Source organism: Mustelus asterias, unplaced genomic scaffold, assembly GCF_964213995.1.
Source record: "Mustelus asterias unplaced genomic scaffold, sMusAst1.hap1.1 HAP1_SCAFFOLD_1234, whole genome shotgun sequence".
Lineage (NCBI taxonomy): Eukaryota > Metazoa > Chordata > Chondrichthyes > Carcharhiniformes > Triakidae > Mustelus > Mustelus asterias.
The window spans coordinates 49,134-68,621 of record NW_027591179.1 but is presented as its reverse complement, the minus strand read 5'-3'; the positions used below and the strand labels follow the sequence as shown (position 1 = coordinate 68,621).

Here is a 19,488-nt window from a genome sequence, read left to right as displayed (position 1 = left end):
TGTCTGACAGTACCCGTGGAGGGAGAAACAGAGGGCCTGATTTTACCATTGTGTTGTGCCCATTTTCAGGTGCAAAAATGTGGTAAAGTCGGGCGTGAGGCCATTAACACTATCTGCGCCCACGTCCGCGCAGATGGCCACTTTAGCGAGGCCCGGGAATGGCCGCGATCTGATTCGCGCCCGAAACGGGCGCAAAGGCGATTTAAATGCATTTGCATGCATTTAAATTGAATTAATGAACTGCCCGCCCAACTTTATCAGCATTTCCCCCTTTACCACCGCATTCGCCAATCCGGAATCGGGCCGAAATGGACATGCTGAATAAAAGTCTGTTTCGGGCGCTCCAGCAGCTGAAGAGGTGAGTTCAAAGCTCCAACAGCTCTCTAACTCAGATTGGTGTGGAGGGGGGGGGTGGGGGGGAGGTGGACCAGATCATTCTCTGGTGAGGGGGGTGAGGGAGGAGGGAGACCTGAGTGTTGTCTGGTGGGGGAGGGGGAGGGACGAGGGCAGATCGTTGTCTGGTTGGGTGGGGGGGAGGGAGGAGGAGATGGGTCTGATGTACCTCTGGGGGGAGGGGAGGCCAGATCATTCTCTGGGTGGGGGAAGGGGGGGGGGGAGAAGTGAGGCCAGATCATTCTCTGGGGGAGGGGGGGGGGGGAGAAAAGTGAGGCCAGATCATTCTCTTGGGGGGGGGGGGGTGGGGGAGTGAGGCCAGATCGTTCTCTGGGGAGGGGGAGGGGGAGTGAGGCCAGATCATTCTCTGGGGGGGTGGGGGGGAAGCTCAGAGCGGGGGTGGGGGGGGGGGGGGTGAGGCCAGATCATTCTCTGGCTTGGGAGGGGGGTGGAGGTGGGTAAGATGCATCTCTGGTGGGGGGGGGGGGCCTGATCACTCACTGGTGGGGGGGCAAGGAGGGCAGGGGTGTCCGCTGCCACTCTGCGGGCGATCGGTGGGGGGGAAAAGGGGGCAGGGGGTCACGATCGGTCTGGGTAGCGGGGAGGTGGTGGATAAGGGGGACAGTGATATCTGTGGGGGCCATCGCTCCCGCTTTTCGCTACCGGGCCACTTTCTCCATTTTCTGTGGCTCGGGAGTGATCTGACACGGGCGCGCTTTTTCAAATTTTTTTCTCATTGCGCATGCGCAGTTCAGAGCTCCGATCGTTTCGGTTGTGATTAGCCCCGCCCACAGCACAATTCAGACCCGCGTTTTTTTCAAGCTAAGTGCTTATGGGGGCCTAAAAGCAGATTTCCAAGTCGTATCTGAATGCGCCCAGATTCAGCACTTAGAATGAAAATGGTAAAATCGGGCCCCAGAGTTAACGTTTTGAGTCCAATATGACTTTCCACAGATGTTGCCAGATCTGCTGATTTTTCCAGCATTCTCTGTTTTTATCATGATTCAATCGCCAATCATTGGGTTGTATGGCCTATACATCTGACATCGCACCAACACTTCCTTTTCATCGATATTCAAGTTCTCTACTATCATGCGATTGATAATATTAGATTAAAAGAAGTTCGTAATGTTGCAAAGAATTGTAATAAGCCTGTGATTGGGAGTGCTTTAGAAACAAACAAGGGGGTGACAAAAAAGTTGATAAAAAAGGAAAAAAATAGAAAGTGAATTAGCCATTAATATAAAAACAGATTGTGAAAGCATATAAAGAGAAAAGTAGCTCAGGTAAACGTAGGTTCCTAAGAGGCAGAGACAGGAAGATTATCATGGGGAATGAGGAAATGGCAGAGATGTGGACCAAATATTTTGTGTCTCTTCACAGTAGAAGAAACAAATTATACACCAGAAATAGAGGGTAGCCAAGGTGGTAGTAAAAATGAGGAACTTAAGGCAATAAATATCAGTAGAGAAAAATTATTGGAGGAACTTATGAGATTAAAGGTGGACAAATCCCCAGGATCTGATGGCCTACATCCTAGAATTCTAATAGAGGTAGTTGCAGAGATAATAGATGCATTAGTTATAATTTTTCCAAATTCCCTAGATTCTAGAACAGTCCCAGAGGATTGGAGGTTGGCCAATATAAACCGCTGTTCAAGAAAGGAGGGATAAAACAGAGAGTCACAGACCAGGTAGCTTGACATCAGTCATCAGGAAAATGATGGAATCTATTATTGAGGAGGGCTTAAACGTGCACTTAGAAAATCATAGTAAGATCAGAAAGGAAATGAAAATAAATCATGTTTGACAAATTTATTAGAACTTTTTGAGGATGTAATTAGTGGGGTAGATAAAGAGGAACCAGTAGATGTAGTATACGTGAATTTCCAAAGGCATTCACTAAGGTTCTACACAAAAGATTAATATGCGGGATAAGGGGTAATATTTTGCCATGAGAGAGGATGGATTAATGGACCGGAAAAAACAGGACATTTTCAAATTGGCAGGCTGTAACAAGTGGAGTGCCGCTAGGATCAGTGCTAGGGCCTCAACTATTTACAATCTATACTAATGACTTAAATGAAGAAATTGAGTGTGATATATCAAAGTTTGTTGATGATACAAAGCTAAGTAGGAAGGTAAGATGTGAGGAGGACACAAACAGGCTGCAAAAAGATATAGACAAGTTAAGTGAGTGGACAACGAGGTGTCAGAAGGAGTATGATGTGGGGAAGTTTGATGTTATTTACTTCAGTAGTAAGAAAGGAAATGCAGAATATTTGTAAAAAAGCATGAAACTTCTAAATGTTGAGGTCCAGGTGTACTCATTCAAGGGAAGCGAAAGTTAGCATGCAAGTACAGCAAGCTATTAGGAAAGCAAATGGCAAGTGGCCTTTATTGCAATGGATTAGACTACTAAAATAAGGAAGTCTTGCTATAATTGTACAGAATTTTGCTGAGACCACACCTGGAATATTTGGTCACTTTTGGGTCTCCATATTTAAGAAAGGATGTACTTGTTACTTGCATTGGAGACAGTATAGAGAAGATTGGCTAGATTGGTTCCTGGAATAAGAAAGTTGTTCTATGATGAGAGGCTGTGTAAATTAGGCCTAGGCTTTCTGGAATTTGGAAGAATGAGAGTCAATCTCATTTAAAAACAGTAGATTCTGAAGCGGTTTGACAAAGTAGATGTTAAGAGACTGTTTACCCTGGTTGGGAGGTCTGGAACATAGAGGTGCAGTCTTAATCTAAGGGGCTGATCATTTAGAACTGAGATGAGGATTTGTGAATCCTTGTAGTTCTCTATCCCAAATGGTTGTGGATGCTCCATCATTGAATGCATTTAAAGCTGGGATATACAGAGTTTGATCTCTCAGGAAATGAAATTATACAAGGAATGGACAGAAAAGTGGTGTTGAGGCAAAGGATCAGCCATGATTATATTGAATGGTAGCGAGGGGCCATGTGGTCTACCTCTGCTCCTATTCCTTATGTTCTTCTGCTCTTGGAGTCAGAAAATTAAGAGCTGATGTGTGCATACTTGAACACATAAGGCTTGATTAACTCTGTATAAGTGAATGGGATTTGAGTGAGTTAAAACCCATGCTGAGACTTTAGCGCAGTACTAAGGGAATATGGATTTGCTATTCATTGGGCCAAATGTTTAACTGAGGTCCATCTGCTAGCTCATGTGGTGGAAAATATTCCATGGCATTATTTGAAGAAGTCACAATGTCATGGTCAGCATTCCACCCTCAACAACCAGCATAATTAAAAAAAAAGTTTACCTAGTCATTCATTCATTTATTTTTTGTTTTGCTGTGTGTTAACTGATTGGCTAATTTGCAACATGTCAGTAACTGCCCTTCAACAATACTTCACCAATTGGAAGGCATTTTGGACTTTGTGAAAAATAGCACATTAAAGCAGATCCTTAAAAAGTAGAGAATAGAAAGAATAAAAAGAATAGGAGAAAATCAGTCAACAACAAGATCAGAATTCAACTAGTATTTCAGATCTGAAATTAAGTTCCATAATATTAGTATTACAGTACAAATATATTGCTGGCCTTTGAGCATCTTAATAGCTGTAATATTAATGTTCATTACAGCATTACAAAGTATAAGCTAAAAAACAAACAAAATTCAGCCAACCTAGAAAAAGGCATTTTGAGGTGCCCAAGGATTGATACATCAATTTCAATTTATGAGGCATGATTTTTACACCTCTTGGAAACTGATCTGGGGAGCAGTTCAAATGAAACAGCTTAATTTCCCATCTATTCCACATTTTGACACCAATGGTTTTGGTGGTAGACTAAGATATCATAAAGATGGTAAGGCCAACACACATATATTCAAAACAGATCAGAGCAACAATTTATTTTTAAAGATATACATAGAACATGTATGTTAAAGGATTAAACTCACTAATTGGAAAATGTAAACCCTAATGACAAAGTGAAACAGAATATATTGTCAAGAATACAACGGAACTTCATAAAACAAGTATGAAATCACAAACCATAAAGTTATAGCATAGTGAAATCTACTAGGGTCTAACCTTTTTAATAATGTTCTCTGGTGGTACATCCCTCCTCCCCAGTGCATATGAGCCCCACTGACTGGTGGGAGATATATCTTCCAGTTCATTGTCATGGACATTGCTTTGTTGTGATGGTGTCTGAAGGTAAGAATATCAAAACATTAATGATTTCTGCGACTTACATGCAGTTTGACATCAAATAATGTTAGCGGTTGAGGATTTTCCCAATATGTAAATGGTTGGTGTGGAATTCAGCTCCATAGATCAGGAAGACCTGAAATTTGACTCCTGACTTGTGCTGAATTGCCTAGCTTTTAGAGTGACAGTGAAGTTGCAATTGATTTCCAAGTTCCTGGGTTAGTTAAAGGAAATGAAAATCAGCCAGTACAATATTCTTACTCCTGATCACTACTTAATGTTTTTCTGGAAAGGGCATGTGGAGTGTGTGTATGATAAAGCTCAGCATAATACGTTCTGGTTAGCACTCAACATCCGGATTTACACATGGACTGAGTGAATATGGGATAAAGATTTCTTTAAATTACAGCAACAGTGATCCTGCAAGTTGTATGGTAATGGAATCCAATAGGCCCATTAGAATCCTCTTTCTTAAAGCAGTTCTGTAATGGTAAGATTGATGCACAGGCAGGTAAAAGCAAATTGGTGTTGCATATGTATAAGCTTTACTAATGCTGTAATAAAGAATGCAAGGCAACAAAGCTGAAAGATCAGCAAAGTACAATTGAGCTTTGTTAACATGTCAAAATTAAAGAAGTAAAATTAATTTTTAAAAGCAGAAGCGTGTGATTGAAACAGATAGAGATAGTGCATGCTGAGAGACAGTTTGGACTCAATATGCCCTATCACTTCTATTTCTACATCTAGCTAATCTATTTACATGCTGAATTTGCAACTGCATCAAATACATGCTGGCAACAAATTGTAATGATGTGGAGATGCCGGCGTTGGACTGGGGTAAACACAGTAAGAAGTTTAACAACACCAGGTTAAAGTCCAACAGGTTTATTTGGTAGCAAAAGCCACACAAGCTTTCGGAGCTCTTAGCCCCTTCTTCAGGTGAGTGGGAATTCTGTTCACAAACAGAGCTTATAAAGACACAGACTCAATTTACATGAATAATGGTTGGAATGCAAATACTTACAACTAATCAAGTCTTGATTAGTTGTAAGTATTTGCATTCCAACCATTATTCATGTAAATTGAGTCTGTGTCTTTATAAGCTCTGTTTGTGAACAGAATTCCCACTCACCTGAAGAAGGGGCTAAGAGCTCCGAAAGCTTGTGTGGCTTTTGCTACCAAATAAACCTGTTGGACTTTAACCTGGTGTTGTTAAACTTCTTACTGTAACAAATTGTAAGACATATATATTGTACTAAAATTCTCCCTTTTGTTCAGATAAAATCATAAGGGATGGATTATCCTCGAACTCTAACATATCATACATTAAAGAGGTGGGGCTTGAATTGCTGCTTTGACCCCAGAATGAGGGAGTAAGGGCAAATTCCAGCAAAGGGATAGCCCAAGCTTTCCGTGTGGGGCCAGAGGAGCACTCCTGTACCACCTAGCCCACAAGGAAACTTTAAGTAAATTTTAAAAACCTACCTTACTGAACCTCTTTTGGCCCTTGATGCAGCTCTTGGCTATTTTGCTCTGATGGGTGGCGGATCACCCTGGTGAGCTCGGATTGCTGTTCCGGAACCTTCTTGGGGGTTAACTGGCAGCAATAAGGCTCTAGGCCTCTGCTATAGTTATATGTGAATAAATGTTGCAGTTGTTATTTACCTAACTGGTGAACCGGAATTAATACAGAAGGCAAACAAAACAATCTGACACTAAGAAGAACCAATAGAAGTCATAAATTGGTTGTAAAAGGCAGAAAGTAGACAATAAAAAGCTAACCAGCAGCCTTAAAGGACAAATCAGGCACAAATTTGAATGTAGTGAATGAGCATTTTAAATAATATTGCTGCCAGTTGGCTCCGAGTTGTTAAGATTAACATGCAGTGAGTCAGGCATTAGTCAATTTCACACAAGAACTTATTTAAATATGCTAATGAGGCTTTAAATTATTCCTGGACTCCAAGTGCAGTGCAATGTCAGTGTGGATTGAGTTTGTGTAGGGGCCCGTGATATTGGATCGTTAGGCATCAGTTTTACACCTTCAAATAAATTTCTGTGTCGTCATTTTTTCCAGGAGCACAAATGAACCACTTACCAAAAATGTAATGCAACATTATAGACTTGTTTGTCCATAATTGACTGGCAGATTACTGAGTCTGCTACAGAGACTTTATGCTGGATCCTGCTGAGATCAGAAGTGGGAAGGGCCAAAGATTAGCCACTCCACTGAAGTTTCCTTGCTCCATCGTGCCTCTGGGCCATTTTGTGAAGGCCGGGACCAACGCTCCAGGCAGAACTAAAGGCCTTCCCTAACTGCAGTGGTGCAACAGCATTGGCCTTTCTGTTGAAGGTCTCTCTCCCCACAGTGGAGGCTTGATTCCTGAACCAATTTATGATTTAATTTATGATTTAAAAATGTTAAGAGAGGATGCCACCACTTTAAAGCGTGCTCTCATTTTTAAATTCATTTTTACCGGATGTGAGCATTGTTGCCTGGCCAGCATTTATTGCCCATCCTTAACTGCCCTCCATTTCAGAGGCCATTTGAGAGTCCACCACATTGCTGTGGATCTGGAGTTACATAAAGGCCAGACCAGGGAAGGAAAGCAGATTTCCTTCCCTAAAGGACGTTAGTGAACCAGCTGGATTTTTGCACCGATCAACAGTGGTTTCACCGTCATCATTAGACTTTGAATTTCCAGATTTTTATTGAATTTGAATTTCACCATCTACCATGGTAGGATTTAAACCCATGTCCCCAGATCCTGCTGTGGGTTTCTGAATTACTAGTCCAGTGACAATGCTTACCTTCCATAACAGCCTGTTGCTCCTCTCAAACTGGAAGGCCTTTGAATGGCCCGTTGGCTTCAAGAAGCTGTCCATCATTCTTAATTGGATAGAAAACCTATCTCCATGCCAATTAAAGGGGCTTCCCCAAGAAAAATTCTCCCAGTGAGAGGGGGCAGTGGGTTTCCAAAAACAGTCCTGACCTCTTTTTCCCATCCCCAGAGGGAAAATCCAGCCCATGGTTCTGAACTTTGTTTCTTTGGAGTCAGATATACCTAAAGAGATCCTGCTCACCTCAGCCAATGTGATAGTTACTAATTGGTCAAATGACAAATAAGTTTAATCTGTCGTTAAGAAATCAGGATGTATTAAGAACTTCCCAGAGCAGCATGGTGATCAGCACAACTCACTATGAAACATGTAAGTGCAGTTCCATCATCCTCTTGTCCATAATATGGATGTAGACCATACCATGTTAAACAGTGGTTTCACCAGTTGGAGATGAAGAATTACAGCAGCATTTTCTTGTTTTTCTACAATCTAATTATAGCAGCCAGAACATGCTGGACATTTAAGCACATTTTCTAATTTTCAGCTTTCATATAACATTTTCCATCAGCTGCAAAGATTCAGTATTTTATAGTCATCTATGAAGAAGACAGAATGATCAATAAAGGGCAGCCATCTTGATAAATGGACATTCAAATCTAGTGTCTCATATCAGGCTAATTAATCACTAACTGCATGAAACTTCACCCATAGATGGGATGGCTGGCCACATGCAATCATGTGGTGATGAGCCATTTAGATATTCATGGACACGCTGTCCAGCCAATTGTGCAGTGGGGATGGGCAGGAATTAGATGACCCCATTGTCAGCATATGGGGTTGAAGATCCAAATACTATATTTAAAGGGCACCCAGACAGACATTAATTCCCTTCAATCCAGCACCAGTAGTCTATGTGAGAGGATATTTTGAGACGACAGCTATTGCTACAACCTTCTGATCTTCTCCTCCACAGATAACCTCATCTGCTGCTACCGTCAGCCTCAAACCTCACTCTATCACCCTTAACCTGTCCTCTGTTACCCTAAACTCTCAGGATCTCATCACCTTCCTTCTATAACCCTGGATCTCCCCACAATTATATTTCATTTCCCATCTGTAGATACTGACCTCCTCTGTGTGGTCCAACTTTCTCCCTCTGTCAGGAGGGACACGATCTCTCGTGTCCTCCACCACCCAGCCTCCCTTCCTCGGTCAGCCTTACCCACCACCCAATCTCAGTGCATCAATGCCTCCACTCTTATGGTTGAACAAAGCATCCCATGAATGAGAAGCAGCTCCTACTCAGTCCAAACCCACCAGGAAGATGATCTCACCTATTGCACACCACCTTTAACCAGTCATGAATCTGAAGGCAATTGATTCTCGTTCACTGCAGAGGCACCATTTAATTTGGCGAAATAGTGTTTTCATATGTATGTTAATGCATTACAAGTAGGCTCCACCACTTCCATTTAGAAAGCTTGATCCACCTTTAATCTGCTGAAACCCTAATTCCTATTTCATTTTGCCATCAGGAAGTTGACATTTTGCCTTCCGCACAATTAAGTGTGCCCATCGGGCTCACATCCGGCTGACGCTAGCAGCACAAGATTTCACAGATTTCCTAAGAACAAGGACTGAATCATAAAGCAGAACCCTTTGGGCTGATAGTGATATCCAGTCACTTAAAACTAATAAAGCAACTAATGTAAAACTAGCTGGTTTTGTCTGAAGGACAAAAAATACTTGAACCACTGAACTCCAAATTCAAAATGAGAAAGAATTAACAAATGGTTAACAGAATTACATAGAGGTTACAGCAAGGAAATAAACTCTTCAGCTCATGCTGTCAGTATTGATTTTATGCTCCAACTGCAGTAATCCTAATCCTAGTTCCTTACATTGTCCCCCTATCCCTTTATCTTCTGTTCCTTCAATCACCCATTCTTAAAAATTGACATGCTCTCTGCTTCGCAATAATCTCCAGTATTGCATTTCATACCTTACAATCCTCTGCGTTAAAAGAAATCCCCTGCTTTCTGCCAGAAAACTGTTAAATGTAATCTTACATCTATGTCCCGTTATTTCAGAACTATCAACCACCAAAAACACTTAGTTTAATCTGTCTTATACCTTCATAATTTTAAACTTTAATGAAATCATCTCAAAATCTCCTCTGTCTGAATGAAAATAAAGCAGCAGAAGTAAGTCATTTACTACTATCGTGTGTCTATTTCACCATTCATTTAGAGCACGGATGATCTGTATGTTATCTCCATTTACCCAATTTAGTTCTGCAACTTTTAATATCCTAAACAAATAAAAATCTAGCAATCTTAGTTTTGAAATTTTCCATAGGAGAAGAAAATTTAATATTCCCAATAGCCTTGGTGTGAAGAAATTCTGTTTGCCATCACCTCTGAACAGATTAGCTCTAAATTTAAGGTTATGTCCCTTTACTCTCCTACCAGAAGAAATAATTTTTCTCTGTCTATCCGATCAAATCTTTAAATCAGTTTAAACACCGTGATTAAATCACCTCTTAATCTTCCAAAGTCAATGGAATACAAGAAATCTTGGGCAGGACTTTTAACCCCCCAAGGGGCAAGCACAGATGTCAGGGTGTAAATTTATGCTGTTAACTGGCTTTGTCAACTCCATCCTGCCTGCAAGGCTATCCACCCCTGACTTAATTTGAGTTTGTTTATTTGGTTTGACCTAAAAAGAGGGCAAGGCTATCCACCTACAAACAACCAATGATCGGGAATCAAAGGCTAATTGTCAGAGGCTGACTGGAGGTGTGGGAACTAGGCAGCTGCCTGGAACTTCAATTAGGCTTTGAAACCAACTCTCAAAACTCTTCTCCCTGCCTGTCTAGTCACAGCTGCCATTACAGGCCACCCTTTATGGAGAGATACACTCCTCCACTCCTCCAGCTGAGACTATTTTTTATTTAAAATTTTAAGAAGCTGGAAAGAGGGCACCTCCACCTTGAGGCAGCCGAAAGCTTTTTCAGTGTCAGAGGCCTTCAATTGGCCCTTCAGCTTCAAAACTTGCCCATAATCCTTAATTGGGCAGTGAACCTGCCGTGTGGCCAATTTGGCCAATTTAGGGAAAATCACTTCCAGGTCACTGTGACTCCCATACATTGTGGATGGTGATCTCATTTGGCCCTGACATTGGAGTCCTGAAGTCTGTGAAGAAATTCTAGCCCCAGTCCATCTTAAATAGCAAAAAACTTCCCCACTTTGAACTTCAGCTGCAATGGTTCTGCACACCACTTCATCTATCAATGTCCCTTTGCAATTTTCTGCTCCATTCTGCACTATTTACTGTCACCTAAATTAACATTGTCATCAACTTAGGCTCTCTAATCCTTAATTCAGAAATTTATAAATATAGTGAAAAACTCTGGCCCCAATTCAGTTTCTTTGGGGACATAATCACATCTCCCAACTATGGCACATACTTATGATTCCGATTCTCTTTCTTCTACTTCCAAATTAATTCCCTATTCAGGTCAACAGGTTGTGTCCAATTCTGTTGGCTTTCTTTTCTGTTAACAGTCTCTTATGTGGAGCCTTTTTGAATGCTTTAAGAGCCACTTATGAGCTGCATCCCGCTGCTTCCAGTTTTCAACCAGTGACGGGCAGGGAATTTACCATTCAGGCAGCCAGCCAGACAACCCTGTCAGGTTTGCAAACAGTCTGGGGTATCCCACATTATGTGGAGATGCCGGCGTCGGACTGGGGTAAACACAGTAAGAAATCTCACAACACCAGGTTAAAGTCCAACAGGTTTATTTGGTAGCAAAGTCCACTCGCTTTCGGAGCGCTTGCTGCTCCTTCGTCAGGTAAGTGGGAGTTCTGTTCACAAACAGGGTATTTAAAGACACAAACTCAATTTACAAAATAATGGTTGGAATGCAAATCTTTACAAGTAATCAAGTCGTAAAGGTACAGACAATATGAGTGGAGAGAACGTTAAGCACAGGTTAAAGAGATGTGTATTGTCTCCAGACAGGACAGTTAGTGAGAGTTTGCAAGTCCAGGCAAGTCGTGGGGGTTACAGATAATGTGACATGAACCCAAGATCTCGGTTGAGGCCGTCCTCATGTGTGCGGAACTTGGCTATCAGTCTCTGCTCAGCGACCCTGCGTTGTCGTGTGTCATGAAGGCTGCCTTGGAGAACGCTTACCCGAAGATCAGAGGCCGAATGCCTGGGACCGCTGAAGTTTTCCCCAACAGGAAGAAAACACTCTTGCCTGATGATTGTCGAGTGGTGTTCATTCATCCGTTGTCGTAGCGTCTGCATGGTCTCCCCAATGTACCATGCCTCGGGACATCCTGTCCTGCAGCGTATCAGGTAGACAACGTTGGCCGAGTTGCAAGAGTATGTACCGTGTACCTGATGGATGGTGTTCTCATGTGCGATGATGGCATCCGTGTCGATGATCCGGCACGTCTTGCAGAGGTTGCTGTGGCAGGGTTGTGTGGTGTTGTGGTCACTGTTCTCCTGAAGGCTGGGTAGTTTGCTGCAGACATCGGTTGCATTCTTGGACACACGCATCTCCATTAAGGACGGTCACCTTAGCACTTCACTGTACCGCAAGCCCACGGATAACCTCACGATGCTCCACTTCTCCAGCTTCCACCCTAAACACGTTAAAGAAGCCATCCCCTACGGCCAAGCCCTCCGTATACACAGGATCTGCTCGGATGACGAGGATCGCAACAGACATCTCCAGACGCTGAAAGATGCCCTCTTTCAGCCCTCTATAAGAACCGGATATGGGGCTCGACTCATCGATCGACAGTTCCGACGCGCCACAACGAAAAACCGCACCGACCTCCTCAGAAGACAAACACTGGACACGGCGGACGGAGTACCCTTCGTCGTCCAGTACTTCCCCAGAGCGGAGAAGCTACGATATCTTCTCCGGAGCCTTCAACATGTCATTGATGAAGATGAACATCTCGCCAAGGCCATCCCCACACCCCCACTTCTTGCCTTCAAAGAACCGCACAACCTCAAACAGACCATTGTCCGCAGCAAACTACCCAGCCTTCAGGAGAACAGTGACCACGACATCACACAACCCTGCCACAGCAACCTCTTCAAGACGTGCCGGATCATCGACACGGATGCCATCATCTCACGTGAGAACACCATCCACCAGGTACACGGTACATACTCTTGCAACTCGGCCAACGTTGTCTACCTGATACGCTGCAGGAAAGGATGTCCCGAGGCATGGTACATTGGGGAGACCATGCAGACGCTACGACAACGGATGAATGAACACCGCTCGACAATCATCAGGCAAGAGTGTTTTCTTCCTGTTGGGGAACACTTCAGCGGTCCCGGGCATTCGGCCTCTGATCTTCGGGTAAGCGTTCTCCAAGGTGGCCTTCACGACACACAGCAACGCAGGGTCGCTGAGCAGAGACTGATCGCCAAGTTCCGCACACATGAGATCGGCCTCAACCGGGATCTTGGGTTCATGTCACACTATCTGTAACCCCCACGACTTGCCTGGACTTGCAAAATCTCACTAACTGTCCTGTCTGGAGACAATACACTTCTCTTTAACCTGTGCTTAACGCTCTCTCCACTCACATTGTCTGTACCTTTAAGACTTGATTACCTGTAAAGATTTGCATTCCAACCATTATTTTGTAAATTGAGTTTGTGTCTTTATAAGCCCTGTTTGTGAACAGAACTCCCACTTACCTGACGAAGGAGCAGCGCTCCGAAAGCTAGTGGCTTTTGCTACCAAATAAACCTGTTGGACTTTAACCTAGTGTTGTGAGACTTCTTACTGTGTATCCCACATTCACAGGCACTCTGCCCAATCGAGAGACCCGGCATCAGGAAGGGGATCCACCGAAAGTCACCTCCTGCCCTTGCTTCTTACCCCCTTCCCCAATTCATCAACAATCCCTTCCCCATGATCCCCACCCCCACCCCATCCAGACTCACTTTTATCTTGGCATCTGTCGCCAGCCTCTTCTGCAGGCCTGCAGTGGCTCCAGGTGGCACAGCCGGTACTGAAGAGCTACCAGCTTTTGATTGGTTAGCAGCTCTTGGGGGTGAGATTCCTGACCTGTGAGGGCATTTTCAAGTGGGAAGCCCAACACTATGCAGATAAATTCCTGATAGTCCGATAATTTTGTCAGGCATCTTGGAGGGAATTGGCACAGCATTCCTACCAGTTCTCCACATAATTATACTTCTCGCTTTGGTATCTGTTTAGGAGGCACTCCACATTAATGACTAATTTACCATCCACCCAGTTTATGATAGAGTGCTGCAAGTTCCTCATAAATATCTTGTTGAATATGAATGTCTCATGACTGTGAGATGGTATGAACATGACAGCTGCTATGTTTGTTCATATAAGAGCACTTGCTGCACTTCAAAGTAATTAATTATGAAGCACTTTGAGATGTATCCAAGAGAAGTGACAAAGCTATAAAAATGGACTTTTTTAAAAAAAGCATTAACTTTCATGGAAATGATTTGGCTAGTGTCTTTTAATTTATGCTGAATTCCTGTGCTCATCAGTGTTAAGATACTCATACTGGTAAAGAGAATATTTATTGTATCTCAGCAATACCAGTATGAAGCTATCTCAGGCAAAATCTAGTGCAGCCTGTGATTAAAGTTCTAAAAGGTGACTTATCCCATATTCAGAATAGCTACCCTGAATGTATGACTATGACATTTTCATTTTGCAGACTGGCCTCTCTGACTAAGAGCACCAATGCATTCCCAATTTGCGCCCAATTTGGGAAGTTTTGTATTGTGGACCTACAGTAACTAGACTTGAGTTTGTCGATTTCATGCAGTATCCTTCTACCCAGCAGACAGAAGATAATTTCATCCAATCAGTCTGGGCTAGATTTGAATATTGGATGCAGAGGTAAATAGACAATCAGTGTGATTTTGAGTTAATAGCATAAAATGTGTGCAATTGGCTTAATAGCCCATTAAACCACTCTCCTGATATACATTTCTGCACACTTCAGAGTGTAAATGTGCCTTTGTGTGAGATAACAAGTTATACAGATCAGAAAGATTCCATGTTTTATTGAGACCTGTGGTGAACCACAGAACCATAGAATCCCTACAATGCAGAAGAAGGTCATTCAGCCCATCGGGTCTGAAATGATTTAGCCAGCACGCCCCCACCATCCCCATACTCCGCCAAATCTACACATCTTTGAACACTAAGGGCCCGATTTTACCATTGCATCGTGCCCGTTTTCAGGCGTGAAAACTTGGGAAAGACGCAGAAACTTGGTAAAGTCGGGTGTGAGGCGATTAGCGCGATCCGTGCCTGCATCCAAGCAGATACCAGTTTACCAAGGCCTGAAAATGGCTGCAATCAGAACCGTGCCTGAAACAGGCGCGACGTCAATTTAAATACATTTGCATGCATTTAAAATGACTTAATGGGCGTAAGATTGGACGTTCAATCATACCTGCATTTCCCCCTTTACCATCGCGTTCACCTGTCCAGATTCGACACGAAACAGACATGCTCGGCAAAGGTCTGATTTGGGCCCTCCAGCTTCTGAAGAGGTAGGTTCAGAGCCGCCAGTGGCTCTCTAACTCAGATCGGTGGTGGGGAGGGGGGGGGGGGATTGCTCTCTGGTGCGGGGGAAGGAGAGAGGCCAGATCGCTCTCTGGTGGTGGGGGGGGGGGTGGTGGCAGGCCAGATCATTTCTGGTGGGGGGGAGGGAGGAGGAGGTGGCTCAGGTGTATCTCTGGTGGGGGGGGGGAGGGAGGTCAGATCATTCTCAGGTGGGGGGGACAGGTGAACCAGATCATTCTCTAGTGGGGAGGGAGGCCAGATCTCTCTCTGGTGGGGGAGGGGGGGGGGGAGGAGGGAGGCTCAATTATTCTCTGGTGGGGTTGGGGTGGGGGGAGGCCAGATGGATCTCTGGTTGGGGGGGAGGAGGGAGGGTCTGATTGGTCTCTGGCGGGTGGGTGGGGGGGGGGAAGAGGAGGAGGGGGCTGGGCCAAATGGATCTTTTGTGACAGGGGGGTCCGCTGCCACTCTGCGGGTGATTGGTGGGGGGGAGGTGGGGCAGGGGGTCACAAGCGGTCTGGGTAGTGGGGGGAGGTGGGTGGATAAGGGGGACAGTTATGTTGTGGGGGTGGGACGATATCTGTGGAAGCCATTGCTCCCGCTTTTTGCTCCCGGGCCGCTTTATCCGCTTTTTGCAGCCAGGGTGCAACGTGATAGTGGAGCGTTTTTCAAATTTTTTTTACTGCGCATGCGCAGTTGAAGGCTCCATCGGAGCAGTAGCGTTTCGGGCGTGATAAGCCCCACCCACAGCACGATTCAGATTCGCGATTTTTTTTCAGGCTAAGTGCGTATGGGGGCGCCTGAGAGCAGGTTTCCAAATTGGATCTGAATTGCGCCCAGATTCAGCACTTCGAATCAAAATGGTAAAATCTAAGGGGCAATTTAGCATGGCTAATCCACCTAACCTGCACATCTTTGGATGTTTAAGGGCAATTTACCATGGCCAATCCACCTAACCTGTACATCTTTGGACGGTGGGAGGAAACCGGAGCAACCGGAGGAAACCCATGCAGACATGGAAGAACGTGCAAACTCCACACAGACAGTCGCCCAAGGCTGGAATCGAATCCGGGTCCCAGGCACTTTGGGGCTAACCACTTTGCCACCGTGACATTAGCATTCCTTTAAGAAGTGTTTTTTTTAATCATGTACTTTGCAGTTGTAAGCAAACTTTATCAGTTGTTTTTCTCATTGTTGCCGGGCTGTCTACGAGTCTTTTTATTGCTGCTTAAACAGGGGTTTGTTTATTTTTACTGGGATGTTTCTGACTCTGCATTGTTAGGAGAAAAACTGGTTGGCAGGTCAGGTGATAGGAGGTTTTTTCATTTTTAGTTTGGAGCTTCAGGTTTCAGTTTTAGAAGGGGCATCTAGCTGATAAGAATTCTCTTTCTCTCCCTGGTTTTGGAAATTCTGCTGATTAGCTGAAAGCATCGTCTTGCCTTTCTGAAGGTAGGAAATCAGCTGTTGGTGGGTTGCCTAGAGTCCCTGGTGTTTTGGGAAGCGGTTCTGACTTCAAACTATTCTGAGTCTTTCCAGAGAACTGTAGACTTCATCCAAAGGTCTCAAGTCCAATATCACATGAACATTAGTTTTTGCCGTGTTAAACCTGTGAAAAGGGTCTTTTGTCTACGGGATTAGTTTGATTGGAACATATCAGATATATTTGTTAAGGGTTATACATTATAGTGGTTGTTCTGTTTCTTGTTTGTAATTGATAAAAGTTCTTGCTAATTTCTTACGATACACATTAACTATCTTCTTAAATAACCTTTGTTTGATAAAAGCTCCCTAGTGATCATTTGAATCATACCTGAAGGGAAGCATATCATGCTTATCCTAGCCAAATTCAAGAGGCAAAACTTATGATCCAGGTGGGCTCCATAAAAACAACTCTCCATATCCCTTGATCCCTTTAGCCCCAAGGACTATATCTAATTTTTTCTTGAAATCAGAAACGTTTTGGCCTCAACAACATCTGGGGTTGTGAATTCCACACATTCACCACCCTCTGAGTGAAGAAATTTCTCCTCACCTCAGTTCTAAGGGTTTACCCTTTATCCTCAAACTATGACCCCTAGTTCTGGACTCCTCCATCACTGAGAACATTCTGAATTTACCCTGTCTAGCCCTGTTAGAATTTTATAAGTTTCTATGAGAACTCCTCTCACTCTTCTAAACTCCAGTGAATATAATTCTAACCAATTTCATCTCTCCTCATACGACAGACCTGCCATCCCGGGAATCAGCTGTACTCCCTCTATAGCAAGGATATCCTTCCTCAGATAAGGACACCAAAACTGCACATAATACTCCACCAACGCCCTGTGCAATTGCAGTGAAACATCCCTATTCCGAAACTCAAAACCTCTCGCTATGAAGGCCAACATACCATTTAACTTCTTTACTGCCTGCTGTACCTGTGCGCTTACTTTCAGCAGCTAATGCATGAGGAAACCAAAGTGTCGTTGAGTATCCACCTCTCTCAATTTACACCCATTCAAGTAATAATCTGCCTTCCTATTATTGCTACCAAAGTGGATAACCTCACATTTATCCACATTATCCTGCCTATGTCCACACACTCAGCCTGTCCAAATCACACTGAAGCATCTCTGCATCCTCCTCACAGCTCACCCTTGCTTTGTATCATCTGCAAATTTGGAGATGATACATTTAGTTCCTTCTTCCAAATCATTAATACATAATGTGAACAGTTGGGGTCCTAGCACAGATCCCTGTAGAACCCCACTCGTCACTGACTGCCAATCAGAAAAAGACCCATTTATGCCAACCCTTTGCTTCTTATCTGCTAACCCTCTCTGTCCATCTCAAGGCATTACCTGCAATCCCATGTGCTTTAACTTTACATAGTAGTCGAAAGCCTTCTGAAAGTCTAAATAAACCACATCCACTGGTTCTCCTCGGTCAACTCTTCTCGTTACATCTTCAAAGAATTCCAATAGATTCGGCAAGCATGACATCTCCTTGATAAATCCATACTGACTTTGTCTGATTATACCAGTGCCTTCCAAATGCTGAGTTATGAGTTATGGACTCCAGCAACTTCCCTAGTACCGACGTTAGGCTCACTGGTTTGTAGTTCCCTGTTTTCTCTCTACCTCTCTTTTTGAATAGCAGGCTTATATTAGCTACCCTCCAATCTGTAGGAACTAGTCCTGAGTCCAAAGAATTTTGGAAAATAACCAAAGGATCTACTATTTCCAGGGCCACTTCCTTAAGTACTCTGGGATGAAGATTATTAGGACCTGGAGATTTATCCACCTTCAATCCCATCAATTTCCCCAAAACCATTTTTCTACTAATGCTGATTTCCTTCAGCAGCTCACTAAAACTTGATCTCTTTGCACTTCTGGTACATTATTCATGTCTTCCTTTGTGAAGACTGAAGCAAAGTATTAATTTAATTCCTCGGCCATTTCTTTATTCCCCGTTATGAACCCTCCCGTTTCTGACGATAAGGGACCTACATTCATTTTGTCAATCTTTGTCCCTTTACATACCTATAGAAATCTTTACAGTCAGTTTTTATGTTCCCCACTTGCTTCGTTTCATACTCTATTTTTCCCTTGTTAATCAATCCCTTGTTCTCCCTTTGCTGAATTTTAAACTGCTCCCAGTCCTCAGGTCTATTGCTTTTTCTTGCCAATTTGTATGCTTCTTCCTTGAATCCGATACTATCTCTAATTTCCCTTGTAAGCCATGGTTTGGCCACAATTCCCTTACCACTCTTGTGCCATGCAAGAATAAACAACTTCTAGAGTTCACCCATTGCCTGTCCACTGTCTTTCCTTTCAGTAATGTTTCCCAGTCCATCATAGTTAATTCATATCTCATCCCATCATAGTTACTTTATTGAGATTCAGGACCCTGGTCTCAGAATCAACTACATCACTATCCACCTTGACAAAGAATTCTACCAATTTACAGTCATTCGTACCCAAGGGTTCTTTCATAACTTGTCTCTATCAATGATTCTCTCGATGAGAACTACACTCGCCATACCCACACCCTGACCACTCCACCCTATTGCATCCCAATTCCGCCTCTCATACTGATCATTCCTTCCTAGCAGCAACACCCTCAGTTGTTGCCCCAGGACTCCAGCATTGATTTGACTGACTGCACCCTATGAAGCATTCCATGCCTTTCCTCTTCTTCATGCCTTTCTTCCACCTCTTCCCCTTCATGCATTCCTTCCACCACTTCCCCTTCATGCCATCCTTCCCCATCTTCCCCGGTACCCTTGCCTTCATTCCTTTCTTCCCGTTCAAGCCTTCCTTTCCATCCTTCACCTTCACAACCTTTCCCTTGTGTATTCCGCCTATTCCCTTATGTATTCCGCCTATTCCCTTTGTCTCTTTCAACATTCCATTCACCACCTCCACCCACCACCCCCCCACTTTGTCTCTTCCCGCACACCATCACCTGTGGTTATCAGCACTGGTGTTG

General features: G+C 43.7%; 1 protein-coding gene across 1 annotated transcript in view; it reads right to left on the bottom strand.

Annotated features, from left to right (window-relative positions):
* The window catches only part of LOC144488043 (leucine-rich repeat-containing protein 7-like), a gene marked incomplete at both ends in the record, with an annotated part of 99,714 nt that overhangs the window by 36,409 nt on the left and 43,817 nt on the right, over nt 1-19,488 (bottom strand). The window contains one exon of the mRNA XM_078206067.1: nt 4,461-4,580. Within this exon, the coding sequence (XP_078062193.1) occupies nt 4,461-4,580 (120 nt within the window). The remainder of the gene's footprint in view (nt 1-4,460; nt 4,581-19,488) is intronic.